Source organism: Mercenaria mercenaria, unplaced genomic scaffold (assembly GCF_021730395.1).
Source record: "Mercenaria mercenaria strain notata unplaced genomic scaffold, MADL_Memer_1 contig_3840, whole genome shotgun sequence".
Classification (NCBI taxonomy): Eukaryota; Metazoa; Mollusca; class Bivalvia; order Venerida; family Veneridae; genus Mercenaria; species Mercenaria mercenaria.
In genome coordinates this window covers 46310-69246 of record NW_026462019.1, presented here as the reverse complement: position 1 = coordinate 69246, position 22937 = coordinate 46310, and the positions used below count along the sequence as shown (strand labels likewise).

General features: G+C 34.3%; 1 protein-coding gene across 1 annotated transcript; it reads left to right on the top strand.

Annotated features, from left to right (window-relative positions):
* Nucleotides 1–3832: 3832 nt before the first annotated feature.
* LOC123541537 (collagen alpha-2(I) chain-like) lies at nt 3833–4375 on the top strand. The gene has a single exon (XM_045327091.2). It carries the CDS (start codon nt 3833–3835, stop codon nt 4373–4375), a length of 543 nt encoding a protein of 180 aa, XP_045183026.2.
* Nucleotides 4376–22937: the final 18562 nt, after the last annotated feature.

The window sequence follows — 22937 nt, the reverse complement described above, 5'->3', positions numbered from 1 at the left end:
CCGGTATATCGTGTCGTAATTAATCTGGATATCGTGGTGGTGATTTTTTCGTATTTTTTTTCTCAGTTTACATACTATTATGTATGCGTGCATGCCGAATTTAGCCGAAAGAGTAGATATTTCTGTTATATATAATGTTGAGCTGATTAATGTGACTTTTACTGTCACTGTTTAAACTAGTAATTTCAATATTGTCCCGTAAGTATATCTTTAATGTACTTAGGTATTTTATATAAAAACAGATCATAAAGCAGTTGTACGAATAGAGAATATGCATTATAACGTGGTAAGAAAAGTCAAAATTCTAATGTTACACATGAATTTATTTAGTCAGAGCAAAATGGTGATAATCAAGAACAATGTTTCCAGAAATACTTTCTGGTAATGATCAAATATTCAAATGAATGATAAACATCTAACATAGCAACAACTGAATATAGGGAACTAACAAGAATTTGAGTTGCTGAACAATACGGATAATAGATAGCGGGAAAAAATATTGAAGGAAATGCCTTTTTTTGATATTACATAGTTTAATTCAGTAAAATTACAAGTTAAAAATCTCAACCGGTTTCACCATTAATATGGATCTTCAGGAGAAGATTAACATGAGTATTATTTAGTGTTTCTTCAAAACATTGGCTTAACATTATCTGGTTAATCTTTCCTTTCAGTATTTTAAGATAATCGAAACACATTCCCGCCTGCTCTACCTGTTTTATTCTGTTTTGTTTAAGTCACACCGAAACAGTTAAAGAATATGGTAATTTTCAAGTTTTGAATTGATAATGGAAGCTCCAGGCAAGGGCAGGCACCTAGATGGAACAAATAATCTTCGGTAAGCCAGCTGAATTGCTACCAATAATAATAATAAAAACTCAATGTGCATCGAATGATTTCAGACCCACAGAGGTGACAAGAATGTGATTCGAAGTCAGTGACTTTAACCATCGAGCCATGAATTGCTCTGAGACTGTCGCCATTGAATAAAAGTATTACACAATAAAATGCACTCTTCCTTTTTAACACCGCTCTTGTCGTGAAATTTTATCGTCTGTGTATAAAATGCCACGGGTAACTAATAAATCCGCGAGATTTTCTGTGAAATTCAGTTTGTACAGAATGTCCCGATGGAACATATAAAGCCCGTTTGTTTATCGCAAATTTTATTACTGTTGCTTTCTTTCCTTCTCCCCTTCTTATTAATAAGGTTGCAACACCATGTACTTGAAAATCATCCAAGTACAAATTACCTTCAGTTAATTGACTGCAGCTATATTTGCAATCACAATTTCATTTTCAATTGCCGCGCAGGTCTGCTTTTTACTTATTTTATCATTAAAGACAGACATACGTTTTGTATCAAACTGAAATAAAAAATAATCTGAAGGAAAAAGATGTGGAGAAGTCGTCTTACTTACAAGGCGTGCAGTCTGGCCTGGCAAAACACACTAGAGTTTGTAAACCCGTTTATTGTACACCTCCACCTTTTTATTTGTTTTGACCAATGAACATCGAACGAAATCTTCAAGGTTTGTTGATGTTAAAATGTAGCTGAATGAGTTTTTTGCTGCGCTTTTATAGAGCTGTGTAAATTAGTGAAAGTACACAATATAGCATTTTACAAAAAATACGGAATTTCCGTATTTACTTGTAAAGTACAAGTCGTGTTTTGTTCAGATTTTATATAGGTACTTAATAAAATAGGGTTATTATTACAATAGCTCGATCTGGGATTTTTTTATTATATACCTCCACCTTTTTGTTTGTTTATTTGTATTCGGACGAAATCTTAAATGTTTGTGATGTTTTTTGTTTTTGTTTGCGCTATTTATATAACTGTGTCAGCTCATGCATATTAATGAAAGTAGTCCGGCAACATACAATACGGAAGGTACCATACGGGATTTTAAGAAGGTTCAATATGGGATTTTTTCAGTGTGTTCGTATTTCTTTGTGAAATGCAAGCTGTATTTTTTTGACAGAATTTTTACAGGTATATAATAAATGATTATATACGTTGAGTGCTGAAAACATTTCAGCCCTGATCAGGTACTTCAAAAAATATCTAGTCTAAGATATATTTAATTTCCGTCGTGAAACAAACTATTTTTAGGTTTTGAACACAATTGTAGCTTTAAATGTTATCAGGTAATATATCTAACATGGCTATTCCTTGCAAGTGCGGCTTATATATTGTTCAAAATTTGTTGTAGCTAGCTCTGTTCACTACTCACGCAAAGATGAACGTCAGTGTTTGTGTTGTAGTCCTGTTTGTCTGTGTAACTATGGTAACTGCTGAAAGGCTTTGGAACCCCGATGGCGACAAGAAGATCTTGTTGTAAGTTATACGAAAACGTTGTCGTACATAAATTGCGTATTCATCTATTATAAAATTATATAATGTCATAAGCATGTCTTTGTACCAGGAGAAAATCACCAACTGACATTCTTTTCGCCAGCGATGACAACACAGCGTCATGTACCTTACCAGATAAACAGAGCATATTACATGAGTGTCTTTTCATATTGAATTTATAAAACGAGTTGAATAATTATCAGTTTCATTTAACGACTTTAATAAATTCAATATGGAAATATTCTTTTTATCACATGTTAGCTTTTCCTGGCGCAACATCAAAATTTTTACTTTCTTTAAATATTACAAAGAAGTCAATTCGACCAAAGTCTCCTATACTTTAAGTGACGTCGACGTCAAAGCCGGCAAAAACCCATCTGGCTCCACGTACGAAACGACGTTTATGCAAACTGAGATACAAATCTGCTTCCTTGATATTTGTTTGTTTTTTTCTTCTAGTATATTTCTCGATTTAAAATAAATTATTTTATCGAGAAACATAGATCAAATTATCTGTACTAATGTTAATGTCTTTCTTCATACTGACACTGATAATTTCCCAGAAAACCATTTTCTCTCTAGGCTCATCACAACAGAGTCATAGATAAGAGATATTGTAAATTTTTCAAGAAAGTGCTATTAAAAAGGACTTTATAGTAGAGATATTTGTTTTGAAGGACTCTAAGGACTGATGCAAGTCTAAGAAAAACGTAACCCTATAACATGCCCTAAAGATATATAACTAAACCGGAAGTCTCTTAAACGTCATGCCGTCATCTCCGTTTACTGATCTTTGTTTAAATAAGCTAGATCTACTAGAATTCTTAAGAAAGACTGCTACAAAGGAAGGATTCCGTTATTCTTTATTTATTCTAAAATACGATATGCATGGAAAATTATCATTACCACTTGTTGTAGATGCAGATGGGAATATCCAGCTCTCGGGTAACTATTTTGGCGGTATCGAGTCAGAGTAACCACCAAACCAGTTACCCACAACCAAATGTTCTCATCTACATCTGCAACTAGCGACAGATTATTACAGAAAAGCACAACATCTCAGACTAATTCTAAATGAATTAGTGCAATGCATCTTATATTTTCATTTCATGACTTTCTGATTTCACGTTTAGTCACTTGTCAGTTGTCAGTTGATATATTAAATTTATCACTTTATCACCAACAAAGTAAATCATTCAAAAGATTTCTCATATCAAGGGTTTTCCGATCCTCCTCCAAGAAACTACCCGAAATTTAAAACAGAAATTTGTCTGTATTTTTTTCTACTACATCCATTGTTTTTGCCTTCTTTGCATCTCTACTTTCAAACATTGGACGACCGCGTTCAGTCTTTCCACCAGCTCTTGTTATAGTTTATAGGTTCTACTGGGACCCAGTTCACAAAACTTTGAAAAAGTTCTTTGAAAAAACTGATAGTATCAAATCTTAATTTTGCATAATAGGGCTGCCGACATGAGAGGACCAAGTGGACCTTCCATTCAAAAGAGGCAAACTGAAAGTAATAAAGATGGAGTTAGACCATCAGGAAATTTTCTGGAAGTCGCTAAATCTGACTCGGTGGATTCGCCTGTTCCGGTGCGAACTTTTGAAGGTAGCGAGGCTTCAGAGATGAACTGGCCTGTCGGACCGTCAGGAAATCCGGCAATTGCTAGACCAAGTTTTGCTGGTCTGCTTGTGCGGATTCGACGTTCTGAAATAAGAGGGCCTTCCGGACAGTCTGAAATAAGAGGGTCTTCCGGACAGTCTGAAATAAGAGGGCCTTCTGGACAGTCTGGAATAAGAGGACCTTCTGGACAGTCTGAAATAAGAGGGCCTTCTGGACAGTATGAAATAAGAGGGCCTTCTGGGCAGTCTGAAATAAGAGGGCCTTCTGGACAGTCTGAAATAAGAGGACCTTCTGGATCACCAGCGGGGAGAGGTGAACAAGGATATGAAAACGAAAGAGGGCCAGCCGGACCATCAGGGAATCCCTTTGGTCCTGAACATCCGTCGTAGGAGAGAGGCAAAACTGGACCGTCAGGTAAACGTGGACGTTCGACAGGAAACAGAAGTGAACGAGAACGTCAATAAGGAGAGGAACTTCTCTGGGTCTAATACTACCATGAAGTCAAACCTATTTATTCTAGTTACAAACTAAAGAAAAGTTGTTTATATGTGCTGCTTCCATCAGAGAATAATACGTACTCGCCTCTTACATTTCTAAAATTACTTGTTTATTTAAGTTATTAGAAGCGTAATAAAGTACCTCCTTTTTGAAGTGTATTCAATTCTTACCATAAACCTACTTTTACTGCAATTCTCATGGGGGTCGTAGGTTCAAGCTCTACTGGGACCATCTTTCTTTCCTTATTTTCCTTTGTTCTAGTAAGTTTTTACTTATTTCAAGACTTATAATTGATTTATTGTACAAAAATGGAAAAAAATAATTTGATAAGCGATTTCTTGCTGTTCAAAGTGAATTTACTACTTAAACAGAAGGGGTAGAGTTACACATCTTTAAAAATATTGAGTTACATGCGGTAAAAGTTCTCTATTTTGCTTTCACTCTTTACTTTACATATCGTGGAAGAAATTTTGGTATATTTTACGTCTGCCCCAATGTTATTTTTGAATAAAGAAAGCAAAATTCACAGGAACACAGGATTCGACCTTATTTTTTCAATGTTGAAGTTAGAATTCTGTCTCATTAAATCCGTTTACTTGAGGCACCCTAGAAAAAATTATATTGACATTCTTATTTTGTGTTTTATAATTGTTTACCAATAGTTTGATGTTTTTTTTATTAAAATTAATGGTAAAATGAGTTCTCTGCAAACATTTTGGATAATGGCTATCACTTTGAAATTTGTCTCTACTTGAGCTTGTGGAGATACCATAAGTTACACAAAATTTATAAGGAACGGCACGGTAAAAGTTGTTTAAAAATTGCAAAACAGTGCGAAACAGGGTCACCTTTAAGAATACACCAAGCAAATGCCATTTTGTAAACATTACTATTAGGCATCTAAAACCTTAAATATTTATCAATTGCTCTTTCAATTTGTAATATTTACAACATATTACATCTTTAAAACTTTAGACTACTAAACATTGTGCGAAAATGTGTCTCATAACTGACAAATTTTAAATTAAAAAGCTTGCTGTTAAACTTCATTCAGCATTATTACATTTTTGACCACAGTGATCATGGCCTGCGAGGTACCTGGCCCTAAACTGTCGAATCTCCGTCGCTTATCAAGACCAAGTCTTATGTGAAGTTTGAGAAGCAGTTAAAAATGTTAAGCTTCCAAAACAAAAGTTTGCCGACGACAGGGCGAGTACAACAACAATCCTTATTCTTCGAATAATCGATGTAAAAAAGACAAAGGTACGGAATCCTGTTCGTGCTACATTAATTCTCGCCTCACCAACACGCGACAATGCGATTATTCTCGCATTGTCGCCTTGTCCCAAAACATATATGCATGCGAGATTTAACAATCCTCGCGAGGTTTTTAAGGCGATGATTATCGTCTTAATTTTCGCATGTCTTTCGTAATTCTCGCATCGGATAATTAAAATTCCGCTTAAACAATGATACATATTTGCTAGAATTAGTAAAACCTCGCATTGTCGCACGGTGTTAAGCGTTATTTCTTAGTATAGCACCGTGGATGAAAACTTCTGTTACACCGTTAAAAAGGACCGGGACTGTCATTAGAAATTTGTTTCGGTGTATTGATACATAATACCCGGGAAGAATTATATCGATCAATTATCCAGAAATTTTATCCCAAGCGACAGTGCAACGACATGCGAGGTTTTATTAATTCTCGCAACTATGTATCATTATTTAAGCGGAAATTCAATTTCCCGATACGAGAATTAAGAAAGACATGCGAAAATTAAGACGATAATTATCGACTCAAAAACATCGCGAGGATTATTAAATCTCGCATGTATATATGTTTTGGACAAGGCGACAATGCGATAATTATCGCGTTGTCGCCTGTTGGTGAGTCGAGAATTGAAGTGGCACGAACAGGATTCCGTACAGGTTATAATGCAGAAATTCGGTCAAAAATGTGCTTCCGTGGTGTAGAAGGAAAGAAGTCCCTAATAAATAGATCCCAATTTTTCCATTTTTCGCGCATTTGCGCGTAAAATCGGGGGCCAAATGGGCATTATTTCACTCGTGGAATGAATTTTACATAAAATAGGACACTTTTCGTGCTAATATTCGCATGTTTTCGAGTTGTTTACTTGAAAACAAAAGTAGGATGTTTATTCTGCGGACCGCTTTGTGAGGGTATCTGACTTCAGTTGACTTGCATTTCACTGCATACTATTCAACACCCCTTTTTCTTTTCGTTTTCTTGAAGCAAATGTATGGATATCTTGTGGAAAATAGGTCTACGACGCAGTGAAAATCTGGAAACTGTAACAAAATCGTTCTGAAGTAGCTGAATTTTATATGAAACAAAGAACAATTTCTTTTATTGGTACATGTATATAACATACAAAGGGGAAAAAACAGATGATGACAGCGCAGTACCATGTTATATAAACATTGCAAGCTTAAGTATGTACAGCAAATGCAAACATATATTTATGCGGAAAAAAAAAAGGTTTCAGATACAGATGCGGATACGAATAATCACGCTTCCCCAGTAAAACTTCTTCAAAGATGTCTTAAGGCAGAACAAAGGCTGTAGACATACATACGCTTAACCACGACTGCATATCAACGTGTTTGGACCATGTCTCCCCTAGGTTTGGCCATTTAAAGATACCGATTCCGGTATGCGAGATATGTAGCCTATGGGGACGATACGGTCTGCGTATTGGCGGTAAAGGCCAATATACATGACTGGACCGTTGATAGAATAGCTTTTGTTTATCATATTAAGCTACCTTATAGCTACTGTGCAGTACATAGATTGCATGTAAGTATAAGTATAAGAAATTGATTATTTACTTAAGTATTACTTAGGTAAGAAATTTATTTTACTTAAGTATATTTGTTATTCATAAAACAACTTAATAAGTAATTATTGGCTTTTATTGAGGACGAAAACATTAAGGATAACATGGTGTAATAGCCATACTTCATATCTTGTAACTGGATGGTAATATTTAAATGAAATTTGGTCACTTTAAAGACATTCAAAATTTTAAACGTTTCATTTATCATTTTTTGGGGAGATAATCGGTATTGAAGATAACATTGATGCCTATGGGAAATATATGATTTCTTTGATTATAAGAATCTGAACTTGAGTTTCGAGAAAGTTTTGCGGTAGAATGATTCTGATACAAATATCAAAAAGAAATCTAAAATTCCCCGTAGGGAAAAGGAGAAAATTATTTTTTTCTAGTTTTCAGGGGAGATAACTCATGAAAAACCAAAATTATAAGGGGATGTAATCTAAAGGAAATTTTTGAGAACTTTTGTCACTATATAACTTGTCAATATGCACCTTATTTCTATCATTTGACATTTTCAAAGCTTACATTATCAAACTGTATGTACGCGTTTGGTGAAATTGAGGCCTATTATGGGTAGTCATCCTTAAAAAAGACAACATTAATTTCAGACAGATACAACATGCACAATTATGTTTAAAGTGTTTTTATCTGAAAAACAACACTTTAATCGTACTCACGATGCCATTTTGTTTTCTGACTTAAGTCATTTCTTACGTATCTTAAGTTTAAGCTGTATTTTGAATAGGACTTAAGTTTTTTACTTAGACTTAAGCTGAAATCTCCACAAACTTAAGTAAAATCTTCAACTCAAGTCAAAACTTATACTTAAGATGCTTTATGAATACGGCCCCAGTTCTCACCTTTATAACCTGATTAAATTAGGGCTAAACAACAAAGTGATAAGATACAACAATATTTTTATTTTTAATAAATCAAGTTTTATTACAATAATATCTCATTATTACTGGATTTTTATTAAAAAATAAAAGAAAATGCATTCAGGCACCTTTTATAAATAATAAATCATGTGTTTTTTGAACAATGATATCTCTTTTTGATGTATTTTATTATAAATAAAAGAAAATGTATTTAGGTCACAACCGGGGAACTATATATTCCCAAATCACAGTGTAATACGCGGACTCAAAACACACAAACACAAAAATGAAAACAACAACAACAAAAAAAAAAAAAAAAAAAAAAAACAGTGTGGGACATGATAAGAAGCGCTTTCCCTTGGTGTGGCCTGAATGCATTTAAAATTTATAAAATCCTTCTGTACATTTCTGTACATATTTCTTTTTTTATTTATTAAAAATGCAACTGAAATCTTCTTAAATTTCTAATTAAATCCAGCGATGGTAATATTTTCTGGTTTTATTTTGTTAATTAGATAAAAAGATAATAATAATTGAATAAAAAAAATACTTTTCATTTCTCTTCTTCATTTTAAATAATTATTTTGTTCTTTATTAAAATACGGAGTTTTCTAAAGGGGTGAGAATTGCTTTGCTGTAAGAGTTATAATTTAATTGGTCAAGACATTAGTCAACATGACTGAGCAATTACAATAAGCATATTATCAACTAAAATAGTTTTGTGTATATTCTGAAAAACAATAAAATGCAAAACACAGAAAATAACCAATTATCTGTACATATCAATAAAATTTATGATCCTCTGACACGGACTACATGTCAAGTCTACAGGGGTTTTATGGACCCTTTTCAGACCGGACCAAACAGGATCCTGTTGATTGGGGATTAAGATGTCTGGCATTGTGGGGGTGGTGGTCACTTATATAGGAGATTTTCTTTGCCTTTAAAGGTGGATAATCAGATTTTGGCCATGTAACGGATTTGTTCGAAACTTTAGCATCTGATCATTTACACTCATTTATGTTCACTTAACACTTAATACAAATTAGATTTTCACTGGAGGTATTTTTAAAATTTCATTTTCCTATCCTGGTTGCCCAACCAAGGTAGAGTTATTTTATCATAAGTATAAATTTGATAAACATACTTTGCCTTAGGAAATGTATAAATATTAGACATATTGTAATATATTTGCAAAATATTTGCATTAAAAATTATGTATTTAGATGGAATTCAGTAGAAACGCAAGTTTGAAAAATTATTATTACCTCCCTTTGCCTATCTTGGTTGCGCAACCAAGATAGATTGGAACTAAATGAATTCAGAAGCTAAACACAGCTTTTAAACTTGCATTTTGGTTCAGATTGTTCAATAGTTGATATGTCTATCAAATGCAAATGTAAAACTAGACATTGTATTAAAATAAAAAGAAATACCCAGCTTTTTATATACTTTCATATTAAAGGGGAGTATTTACAAAATTTTATAAAAATAATAAAATATACATTTCAAATAGGAATCTAACTCTATGTAATCGGTCTTTTTGTTCCTTAAATAATTCTCTACCAGAATATACAAAAAGTAAAAAATGTCATTAAATTTAAATGTTTAAATGTGATTGACCAACTTTAAGTCGACCCCTGTAATAAAGAATTCCTATACACATCGTATAGGCCAATAAGGTCTAACTTGTCCCGGAAATTTAGTGACCGGATGTTTTAAGATTGTCTCGAAAGCCATTTGCATATACCGTGATAAAGCAAATATTTCGATTGTTCATATGATTTATTAATATACAATTACGTTACTTTTAGCAATTTCGGTAGTTATCTTATAAAATGCCGAAAATTCCATTTTCGCCGAGTTTTCCATGAGATAAGCAGCGCGTCAGTACATCAATTCCAGTGTAATAATTTAAACCTATATTAAGCTTGCACAATCCTTAAAATAAATTTTGGGTCATTGCTAAATCTTGTTCACATTGCGTCTGAGACTTGTCTCACAATTTTAGGCAGTTTGGTACACGATACAGAAAATAGAAAAAATCTTGTCCACACGTTGCACTACTTATATGTATACTGAAAATAGCAACATGTATTTCCGTTTTAATAAATGCAGTGGTCAAATTTGAAAACAGATTTTAGAATAAATTTAGTTCTATTCAAATCTTCTATTCATTAATTTGAAACTTTGAACTTACTTTTGCCATTCATGAATGTTAATAAAGTAATTGAAAAGGATTTATAAATACTATCGAAAAGTTGGAAGATTAAAGGTAAAATATCTACTTTGTTTATTTCCAAATTTCAGTTTTTCTTTTTATTGAACAATATTTACGTCAGGTTTGGGAATGCAGTTTTCAGACAAGTAATTGATATTCCCATTGGAACAAATTGTGCATCCCTTGTTGCAGATTTGTTTTTATATTGTTATGAAAGAGATTTTATGTTGGGCCTTTCTCCAGATACACAGGCAGACATTATTACTGCATTTAATAATACATCACGCTATCTGGATGATATACTTAATATGGATAATCCGCTTTGGTTTGCTCAGTTGGTAGATACTATTTATCCCAAGGAGCTGCAGTTAAATAAAACTAACAGTTAGGATACTACTGCTTCATTTCTAGATTAACATCTCTCTATTTACGACAATTTTATACATACCGAAATTTATGACAAGAGAGATAATCTTAATTTTATTATTGTAAATTTCCGACATTTTGATGGGGATGTACCCCAGGCTATATATGATATTATGTATTTATTTTCGCCTTCTCTTTCAGTTATGCTTGCATGCATTTGTATTTGTTTCCTTTTGCCTGCAGTTGTGCTGTCTTTAATTTCTTCATGTCGTGGTATTCTGTATGTACTTATTTTGCCTTGTCTTTCAGTTATGCTTGCATGTAGCTGTATTTGTAATTTTTTTCTAGCGGCTGTGTTTCCTTGAATTTTTTTTGCTGTCATTTAGTAGTTGCTGTTCGATTCACCTCATGTATGATCCTGAGATGATCACCTTTGGCTTTGTTTTAAATTATGCATTTTGTGCTGGTTTCGCTAGTTCAGTTTTTTTACATTTATCTTTAAAAGGCAGTTTTTAGGTCACCGACCTAGAACAGCAGCTATCATATGGTTTTTTATTTATCAGCATTACATTTAAATTGTTGTGGCCATGTCATCTTATGTTCTGTCATGTGCTAGTCTTAATGTCTTAAGGTTTGTCTTAATAACCAGATCTCACTGTTGTTGCTATGTTATCTTACGTTCTGTTTTATGCTAGAAATATTTTTTGATTAATCATATAAAATAGACTTATTAATGCTCACGGTACTTTTAATCATGTCTTTCTTTTACAGCTTGTTTTACTTTTGTTCCTTACAAAAGGCATATAGAGCAAATCACGCCAACATCTCGTTTTACCGGTGTATGAAACAGACAGCAGAAGGATAAAAATTGTGTCGTGAAAAACTTTCTATCAGATCGTTTGTTTATAATGATAATGGTGTGTTTAATGTTATTAGTATTTTCTACACTGGGAAGGATATGAATTTATCATTGGAAGTCTGAGAAATCAACAATTTGACCCGATTCGATTGATTACGTGCCTGCCGTATCGCCAGTGTAATACTTTAATAAGCGTCATTTGATTTGATCACGAGTGATCAAGTCAGCAAACGCTTCAATAAGATTACACGATGGCACGAGCAGTTACGATTGCCATTCTGTACATTTTATACTTCTTTGCTTAAAGTTTGAACATCACCATTCAATTTTGTTATGCATCCTCTAAACATTCACCATTTAATCAACTGATTTCTCCTTACCTACCGCTAATGTAAGTCATTCTTGACTTATATTGACTGAAGAACACTTGAAATATAACTAAGATAAGATTGAAAATAGATGAATTCTGAATTAACGTGCTGTTTTAAGACTTGCCTTTTGTTTCTGGTAGTGAAATATACCAATATTTGTCAAATGCAAATGTTAAACTAGAAATTATATATTGCGATCTGAGGAAATAGTCTGCAGCCCGCTATGTTTTTAATACAGTAAATTGGAAAACCCTAGAACAAGGAAGAAATCATTCCGCACTGGTTATGTTCTATAAGATAAGAACTGAATTAGTGGCAGTGAACCATCATCATCTCACACAGACACGAAGTTCAAACTACTTAACCACCAGTCCAAAAAATTGTACCATGCGATTTTTTCCCCCCAGGACTATCGGGCTATGGAACAATTATCCAGTCAAACCCCAGTTTGCAAACATTTGTCAGCGGGCTGGACTCACACTCTCTCGAATACTATAACCTACTGTTTTTAACTCTGTACTTTGGGTCTTTTATCTGTTTAACTTTGCACGTAACATTTTAGTTCCAAAATTTTGTAAAGACCATATAATATTAACTGTCAGTACAGAATGTTTTAAATTGCGTCATATATAAGTAAAATTAGGAATAAGTGCTATTACCTACACACTGATACTGTCAGCTATGAAATTTTAGAAGAGCGCAGTGATTTTATTGTACATATAAAGTAACTGAGAACGAAATTCACTTTTTATTACATTGCATATAAACAAACAATGCCAACCTGAGATTTCAATTTTATGCTCCCCGAAGGGGGTGGGGGTGCACATAGTCGCCACTTTGCTCGTCCGTCAGTCCGTCCGTTTCACTTCTTGTCCGGAGCATAACTAAAGAATATTGAAGATACTTAGTAGTAACTTCGCACAATGATAGAGCTCATTGAGAGGAAGTGCAGTGATAAGAAACCATAACTCTAGGTGACCCCATTTTTGAATTATCTATCTTTTGTAAAAAGCTTGTCCTGGGCCTAAGTCCAAAACTACTGAAGGGATTGACTTGGTACTGTAAATGTAGATAGAAGACAGTCAGAGGATGTGCAGTGTCAAAGAACCATGACTCAAGCCGATCCAATTTTTTAATTATCTCCCCTTGTGTGAAAAAAGCTTGTACAGAGCGCATAACTTGAAAACTATATTAGATATAAAATCAGTGAGAGGGAGTGCATTGTCAAAAATCAATAACTCTAGCTTATCCAGTTTTTGAATTATCTCCCTTTATGTATGAAAAATTTTCCGGTGTATTACTTGAAAAGTATATACATGGTTGATTCAATACTTCTAACATTTATATAGGTGCAGTTACTAAGAACCATAACTCTAACTGGCCTCATTTTTAATTGCATCCCTTTGTGTTAAAAACTTTGTCCAGAACATACATCTCTCCTTAACTATAAGAGATGCTTTCTTCAAACTTTAAATTCTTATAGAACACATTGAGGGGAGTGCAGTAACTAAGAACTACATTTTTATATGACCCTGTTTTTCAATTGCCACGCTTTTTGGATATTTGCTTCGGGGAGCATCCATCGGTGTTACCGATTGCCTTGTTAAACTTTGTACATAAAGTAATCAATCATTGTGCGATACGTGATGGTCAGAACTTCTTTATATGGACTCTGTCCCACTATCCCAAGAAAAAGAATTATTGATCGAGACCTATCCTTCCTCGCATTCAGTATTAAAAGAAAATGGCACGAAGATTTGTATTATATTCCACTGGTATAAATGTTGCGAGACGTTAATGTCAATATTTGTGTTTTAATAAATGTAGCAGGTTCAAGCTGCATTTGTTTAGATTTGGTTTATTAAAAAGTTATATGACATCTGTATGTACAAAATGTGCATGTCCTTTTATTTTGTAAGTTTGTGGAAGAGGGAATACATCTGATTGATCGGGTCTGCTTTTTATCCAATAACAACTTTTTGGCGCGAACTAACATTTGCATGGCACTTTAAATAGCATTCTTTCACAGTGTGTAATTAGTTTATGTGAACGCAAGTTCATTTTGACTATATATAGCCATTTCTTTTCTGTTAACTTTCTTTACCTATGGACAATTTATTTTATATTATTATATACATCAGTGTACATTGCAAAGACGGGTCCGGTATTTATTCTCTTTTTATTTGAATTAGTTTATTTGGTGATATAACACGAGAAATGTACTGTTTTGTGAAATCATCCTATTTCAACTTTTACTTTGTTGTAAGTCGTAGTATTTAATGTTCCTGATTTCACTATATTGTGCTTGTTGACTTTTCTTTGTGACACACTGGTACCGTACACATAAATGGAAATAACCTACACAGTGGTTATCCACAACACTTCATCAACATCGTAATTACTGCATTTTATTTTCATTACTAGTCTGCCAATATATGACGAAAAGGTGACTTTTGATCACGTTCTTTGTTATTGCTCGGTTATTAGTAAAAAAGTGGTTCTTTGAAACAGACATGGCATTTAAAAGAAGCTGTAAATATTTTATAAAAAAAGATTGATAAAATATCAAGGAAGAGTGTTCCTGTGCTTATAGGCATATTAATTATGTCTCCCACCACAAAGTGGTGTGGGAGACATATTCATTTACTCCAGTCTGTGTGTGAGTGTCTGTCGCAAACCTTGTCCGCACTCTAAGTCGAACATTTCTCATCCGATCTTCACCAAACTTGAACAAAATGTGTTTGCCAATAAGTGCTCGGCCAAATTCGATAACTTGCCAAATCGGTCCAGGAACTTTGGAATTCTGGCCCTTGAATTACCCAAACGAAAAAAACGCCCAGATTTCTTGTGCATTTTTGACCTCAAAGAGACCCCTATATTACTTTTAAAAGTAGTATAGTGGACCTTTTCGTGTCTAAAAGCGCATGCGGATGTGCTCTAAATAAACAGTATGTAAAGACTGACTTACTATTTAGAACATTAGGTCAATCTGACTAAAGTACTTGATCTTCTAAACGAAGATCTGAGAACGACCCATTCACATTCGTCTTCTATATATTTTGGATTTCCAGTATTGCTATTTTTATTTTCGAAAATCTATTTTTATTCTAACCAATCGGACAACTTGTTCGAATGTCAAAGAGTAAGAAAAAATTGCAGTCAATCCAGGGCTCGAACATGTGACCTCTCGCTTACAGAGCAAGTGCCCTACCGCCGACTGAGCTAACCGGCTATCTGACATCTTTCGACATAACAGTTGTAGATATCAAAAGCCAAGGCTTTTTAAAGCTTGCAGAATTTTGTAAGTTAGCTTTTGATTGGCTAGCGGAAGGGTCGTCAGAACGAGGCTATCAATAGCTCGTTGTCAGAACCTATGCGTAGCGAAATAGGATATGTACTTTATTCAGATTGAAGATTAGGTAGTAGTGGGAGACATGCGTTTTTCTCAAAAGCATCTCTAGTTGTAGTCTGACTATATATCTAGAAAAAGTGGGTTTTTATGGCAAAGTGTATTAAGGTTGGACAGCTACGCTAATCTTTATGTGTCTGTCAAATGCGGAAATATTTTGGTACTGTCGTACCCAAGGAATCATTTCAAGGTCATTTCAAGGGTTCACATTTATTTATGTTATGATTTTAGAATGAAACTACGATTACTACGTATTTCTGGCAACAATAGAATCTGAATGTAAGTTTTAAACTATAAAAGGAACGATGATTTATACTCGTAGTATAGTTTTAGAACTGTGTTCAGGGGTCTCCGTGGCCGAGTGGTTAAGGTCGCTGACTTCAAATCACATGCCCCTCATTGATGTGGGTTCGATAGCCTAACTCGGGGTGTTGAAGTCTTCAAGTGAGGAAGCTATCCAGCTGACTTACGTGAGGTCAATGGTTCCAGGGTGCCCGCTCATGATGAAATAATGCACGGAGGGGCACCAGGGGTCTTCCTCCACCTTCAAAATTTGATTTATAATTGTGTCGATGCGGCGTTAAACCCAACAAAATACTAGTAAATAAAATAGGAATGTGGTTTGAAATGCCAATATATTGTATGCCTTGGGAATTACATTATGTATATGTTTTATTGATACTTTTATGCATTAACTATCGGATAGGACGTTAGTCATATGTGAGACAAAATTGAAATAGTTTCTAAGGCATAAAGAATTTTTTAAAATAAAGACATTTAGACAGATTTTTTTTGCAAAATAATTTGCTAATAATTAGGTCCAATGCGCTCCTCGTGTGGTCCGAATCGACGAAAATCCACTCGAGCAAAATACAAGTTTAACCCTGCGGTTTTCATCTAAAGTTCTTGTAATTACATGTATTATATAAGGTTTAGAACAATTAAACTGTCGGAGCATAGGGGAACGTTTATGCATATTAAAATCGCTCTTCCAATACTGCTTAGAAATCATAGATTTTTTTTTTTAAAATGAGCAGGGAGTTTATACTTTATTGGTTAATAAACATTTTAGAAAAAAGGAAGAACACATGCTGAGACAGAAAAGTGCCTGTTTGTTATCATTCGAATTTATAAATTCATATTGATCCAAAATGGTGAAATTCCGCATTCTTTTCTGCGAACGATCAGAATCTTTGGAAGGTAAATCATCAAAGAATTCCATATCATACGTAGGTTTGTGTACCCGGGATCCATTTCTAAATATTTGTTAGAAATGGCTTAAAGTTCTCATGTTTAATGCTGTTCTATTACTAGAGTCATGCATTATTTGTTTTTGAGTAATATGTTCAAGAACAACAAATCAAAAGAGTGATGTAAGGAGTAAAAGTAGTTTGAAAAATGTTGCTTGTTGTCCCCTCAAAATTCTGTCTATAAAATATGATGAATAACTGGATTTACAGTTCAGTTTCAAAATCACTAGGGAACTAAATAAACTATAGTCATAAGGTCGATATATAGTTACACCTTTCTCAACACAGTTGAACAAACAATGTTTAATATCGTAAAATGTTGGCACATTAAAAAAAATGATGCACATGTTCAGTTGGATTACTTACTCGTGTTCATTATACAGGGCTCTACCAGAATGCAGATTGCAAATGCATGAAATTAGAAGAATATGTGTTTGTTTCACATGTAAGATGGAATTATTTTTCACTCGTGAACACTTTATTTTACATTTTCAATCGTGGATACGTAACTAAAAATATTGTATCTGAAATTCACTCTTCGATCTTGCACTAAAACAAACAAATATCCTATATGAATATATAAAACTGTTACATATTCTAATGTTTAAAGGGACACAACTCCAGCATCCTTATGATTATGTTCTTCATACTAGATTACTGTTACTTAATATATATATCGCACGCCTCTATGGTCCAAGATTATTCTATTGTTAAGCTTACTTCAATAAACATGTATTAATAACATACGTGGTGTTCGTCTCTTTATACCAACAAAGTATAACATGGTGTCAGAGTCAGTAAAGGACTAACTAACATGCTCACTGTGGACTAAATTTTAGATATCCTGTGGAATATTAACTTAAATTTGTGGCATTTATATCGGCTTGTTCATTTTATGCGACGTTTTGCTGAGGATTAATTTCATTACCATTCAACAAGATGGATTCAAACAATCTAAGCAGCCAAACTCCAAAAAATGAACTGGGAGACAAAGGACTTGCCCAGTGCCTTCAAAGCATTTAAAACTCATGCAGAGTTCATGTTCGGAGGACCGTTAAAAAAGAAAAGTGAAGCCGAAAAATGCAACTATCTGATGCTTTGGTCTGGAGACCATGGCAGGCAATTATATTCCACATGGAAAATATCTGATGAAGAAAAGAACTCTCTCGACACATATTTTAACAACTTCGAGCAATACTGCCAACCGAAATCAAATAGAATTTACGCACGTTATCGGTTCAGATCGAGAACCCAGCAGGAGGGAGAAATGTTCGAACAATATGTTACTGACCTGAAAGTTTTACTTAGGGACTGTAGTCCAAGAAATTGGTGAAATAATTGTGCACTTTCTGTGAAAAGTATGAAATTTGGCATGATTGCAGATGGATGTGTTGTCATTCATTTTCGACTGGGAAGCAGGTTGTAGAAATTCAAAATGGCCGCCAAAATTCAAGAAGGCCGCCATTGTGAACGTTTTTGTAAAACATGCTCTAGCACTGTAACATGGCGAGAAAAAATAAAAAAATGTAGCAGAAAGTAATATTTAGCTACAGATAAGCTCTATATGCAAACAAAAAATATTCAATATGGCGGCCTTATCCAAGATGGCCGCCATAAAATCATTTTTCCATGAAAATCGCTCTTCAAATGGATGAATCTTGCGGAAACTAAGAAACGTTGCAGGGTACATGTAGAATATATATATTTGTGAAGTACACTCTTCAAACAATTATACACTAACAGTGGATAAACAAATTTAATACGGCCGACAAATTTCAAGATGGCTGCCAGAAAATATTTTCCATGAAAATTGTGCGTGACTTTGTCATACTGTCAACATTTTGAAACATTGCATGGTAGTTTATATATTTGTATAATGTGCTCCTCTAACAATTGTAAAGCTGGCATTGAATAGATGAATTTAATATGGCCAATAAAATTTAAAATGGCCGCCATAGAATATGTTTTCCCTGAAAATCTTGCGTCAGTTGAGCATATTGTATGAATAATGTGAGACGTTGCATAATTGTACAAAGATTGGTAAAATATGCTCATAAAAATCTAGCACTTAATTGGGTAAATAAGTCAATGAATATGACCAATGAAATCCAAGATGGCCGCAAAAAGCCCATAAGGAATAGATTTCCTTCGGAAATGCACACCTGACCTCGTATATATACAACAGGTCATAGTAATTTCCATTGGATTAATTATCCATATAAAGCCCTAATTGCTCATGTTTGTATATGTTGTTCTTCTGTTATTGACTGACCCTAGATTTAACCTGTCCTTTTATTTAAAACATGTTTCATTGCAGCAAATAATGAAAATAATAATTGAGGAAACAGACAAATAACAATATTTAGTATCCCTCTATTAGTATGTCGTAGTAAGGCTGATATCTCTTATATGTTAACAGCTCCATTATGGCAGTATTGACACGATTATTCTGTTGCACATGTTCTGTCATACGAAAGGACAACAAACTACTTATATAATGGCAATATTACACTACCCTGGGAAATTGCAGATGCCACACTGTAATCCCCGATGTTGCTTTCAAGGGAGGTGCTGGTTCTTCCATTTTTCACAACAGAATAATGGGGTCGGATCAGCTTTGAGAATATCCTACAAGTAGATTTCCCATACGATGTCACATCTGTTGAAAATTCTTTGAAGAACCTTTACATGTATGGTTGAAGTACCTATGGTGAATACTCAATAAACCCTTAGTGGGACCCGTTTTCAGTCTGTTCAAGATTGCAGCCCCGCATTAATTATGGATGCTTCACCTAATGTTACACTCGTAGACAGATTCTCGAGTGTTGACAGTAGTTCTAGAATTGTTTCTGACCGCAAACTACCCAACATGGAGGGAACCGGAAACGAATTCTAATTTTTCAGTTAACTGGGCACAATGTTGAAAATTTACGAAATATGTCTGGATTCTTTTCCAAAAGGATGACAACGTCTCAGATGTCAAAGGATAGCCTTCTTGAACGCTTGGGTGAGGTCAAATGTAAAGCACAACATGATGTCTACTGATTCATAGTCCGAACGTATGCAGTCCATCTATTATTGTCTAGCAGGTCACAAATAGGCTTCCATGCTGTTATCTTTATAATACAATCCACCTGGTGTGACCAAAACCTTATTCACACCAAATGTAATTGGCCTATTTCGCTTTATCTGTTTAGCGATTGCATACAGTGGCTGTTCGTATGCCGTAATTGGAGTCTTGCGGCATATTAAGCGGTGGGCAGTAGCCTTGATAATGTACATCGAGTGGTACAACTTTTCTCTTAAGTCTGCATTACTGTGATTCAGGTTTGCAGGACATTGCAGTGGATGTTTGGCAGTTTCTGGGCATATGAGACAAAGCCATTTTCATACCCTACTTACTTGATGAGCATACATCTTACATGCTTATTCATAAGTAGAAGCCTAACATTATACAGATGCTAATTTTTTCTATTGTAAATGTCATATTACAAGACTATATGTCATGGTGATAAAATCTATAAGTCTTTAGATCTTTTGGACGCATAGAATACAACCATACAAAAATAGCAGACTCGGGTTGACTGGGTCTGTTCATAAAAGGTAATGTGTAGTGCAACTCCCCTCACGCCTTCTAGCATTAGCTTTAGCGGAATTCTATTATAGCGGATATTGAACGCATTCCACAATCCTGAAGAACCATGAAATATAACAACATTGAATCCACGACCAAAAACTAGCCATTTTATTACCACTGTTTTATGCTGAAACAAAATGATTCAAACAGGTCTAGATATGGTAAAGTAATTTCAGTAGTATAACAATACATAGCAGCAGGTGGGCAGGTTGTTAACAAATTATTGGGTATGTAAATAGCACAAATTAAGGATTGCATATAAACGGAACAATAAATTGACAATAGCCCACATCACTACTTAATGGTTCTTTAACATTCATATACTATTACAAACTGTATTTTATTGTGATTTGGATATAAACATGTGTAGTTTACAACTTTTATATACCTTTTATACACATCTGGACTGGAAAGTTAAGAAACTTATAGACTACATGTATACATCTGTGTCTGTGTTGCAAAGTTCTTTTTTACTTTTCGTCTCAGCTTTGAAAAAGACACTAGTATCAATACAAAATAGGTTTTGTTTTTTACTTTATGCACTGTACACTAACATATGCATTATTGGCCTTACAAGTACCTGTTATATACCTGTCTAAACCAATTGTTAAACAACGTTTTGTAATCACAAACATTTACTCAAAACATTTATTAATATGAACAAAACCTTCACATGAAATAAGTCGGCAAAATAATACTTTGCTAATTTGAATCGGTTTGGAATCAATTTCTGACCTTTGTCCTTTGAAATTTTAGATACTGTCTTTACTTATGGCCTCATTTAAACAGGGAGGTTGGGGAGTGGGTGTGTGTGTGGGAGGGGGGGGGGGGGGGGGGGGGGGCTACTTTCATCAATGATTTTTCACGTAAACAAAAGAAACCAGCTCTTATACATAACTGTTTAGTATCAAGGAATGAAAGTAAAACAGGATAAAAATATTGTATATTCAGTCTGCATAATATATATATGACATGGCTTGTATACGTTAGAAATGAAAATCAAGTGTCAGTATGTAATCTATTGATAGAGTCATAGTGCTGGCCATCTTAGAATATAATGACCATTATGGTTTTTGTTTCAGTTTGATGGTCTTGATTATATAAGGGTATATGTTTTGTGTAGTTTTGGCGCACAGATGTACTCCAGTGCTATCAACAGAGTTATTATTTGTCTCAGTATACCTGGCGACATGGCTGAAATGAGCAGAAAGCTTTTATTTCAATCCTACTGCACATAGAAAGTAGAAAAAAGATCGACTAAAAGTATTAAAAAACAAAGAATATGCCTTGGCTAAATTAAAACCTCTTTCCAATGTAATTTATTCATCATGTGTTTGTAAAAGATGAACTAGAATGAAGGCGACAAGGAATTTTCTAAAGTGGGTCAAGTTTTTGGTTTTGACTGTACGTTGCGCAACAGTACTATGTGTCAATCAAGGTTGCATAAGCAACAATTTACAGTGACAGTAGGCTGTATCAATATCCTAGCCTTACCAAGTAATGAACAACTGTAACTAGTGTTAACATTTTAGTGTAATAAATAAAACAAAAATAAATCAAAGTTTTATCCCATGATAAATTGTAGGTATAACACAGTTGTGGAGCAATAAAACATAAGAGCAGGTTAAAAGTATATGGAAGTAAACAAGCTTGCTAACACACACACATTAAAATATTGTATCTAGTGTGTATACAGAACACTAATACATTTAGGATCACTGGGAGAAGTAGGGCGACGTACAAGTAAGAGTGACCAGGATAACTCTCCTTTTCAAGGGCGGTCGCTCTCAGCACAGATAAATGGTGGCCTAATCATTAAGTGACACATTAACCCAAAGGAAAAATATAAGGAAGGAAGTCACCCAAGATTCCAAGTGTCGTATGCAACTGTCTATCAGTCGGTGACCACTAAAGCTGGTTAGCTGAAGCTATGGACCTGTCTTGTCTTGTCTAAGGTAAGTCGTCACTCTGAATTTTTTTTATAAAACTATTCTATGTGTAACAACAATAGAACAGAACAAGAGGAATCTTTACAAACTATTGCTGAAGTTTAATGAATATTAATAATGCTCGAATAGCTACTGTGTCTGGTCGAGCATCCCATTTCTGACACCAATGTGACAGGATGGACGAACCGTGGACTAAAACTATCGAAACAATTTAACACTCATTACAATATTTACAAGTTTATTTACAGAAAATGATTATTTACAATGAATATATAAAAAAAAAAAAAAAAGAAGAATTAAAAGAAAACTAAAAAAATCTGAGCTCAGTATACGTTATCTAGAAGATGTACAGTCCTATAATTTACAGTTCATTTCTGTCGTGACAACTCACAGGTCTTTCCTTTTGCTTCAAACTTAAAGTAGCACAAGAACTAAACTTAAAATAATTTCCCGTTAAACTGTGAAAACGTGTGAGCTGTCTCAGTTGACTACAAAAATCAGCGTCTTTGCGGTTTAGGCGCAACCATGGGACGAAGGATCTCTGCGCTGGGAAAATCACATCCAGGCGAGTAAAATACAGCCAACCTCGGGGATAGGACTTCCGGGTCGTGACTTCATCACCAAGTAAACAATCGTCTGGTGGAAGAAG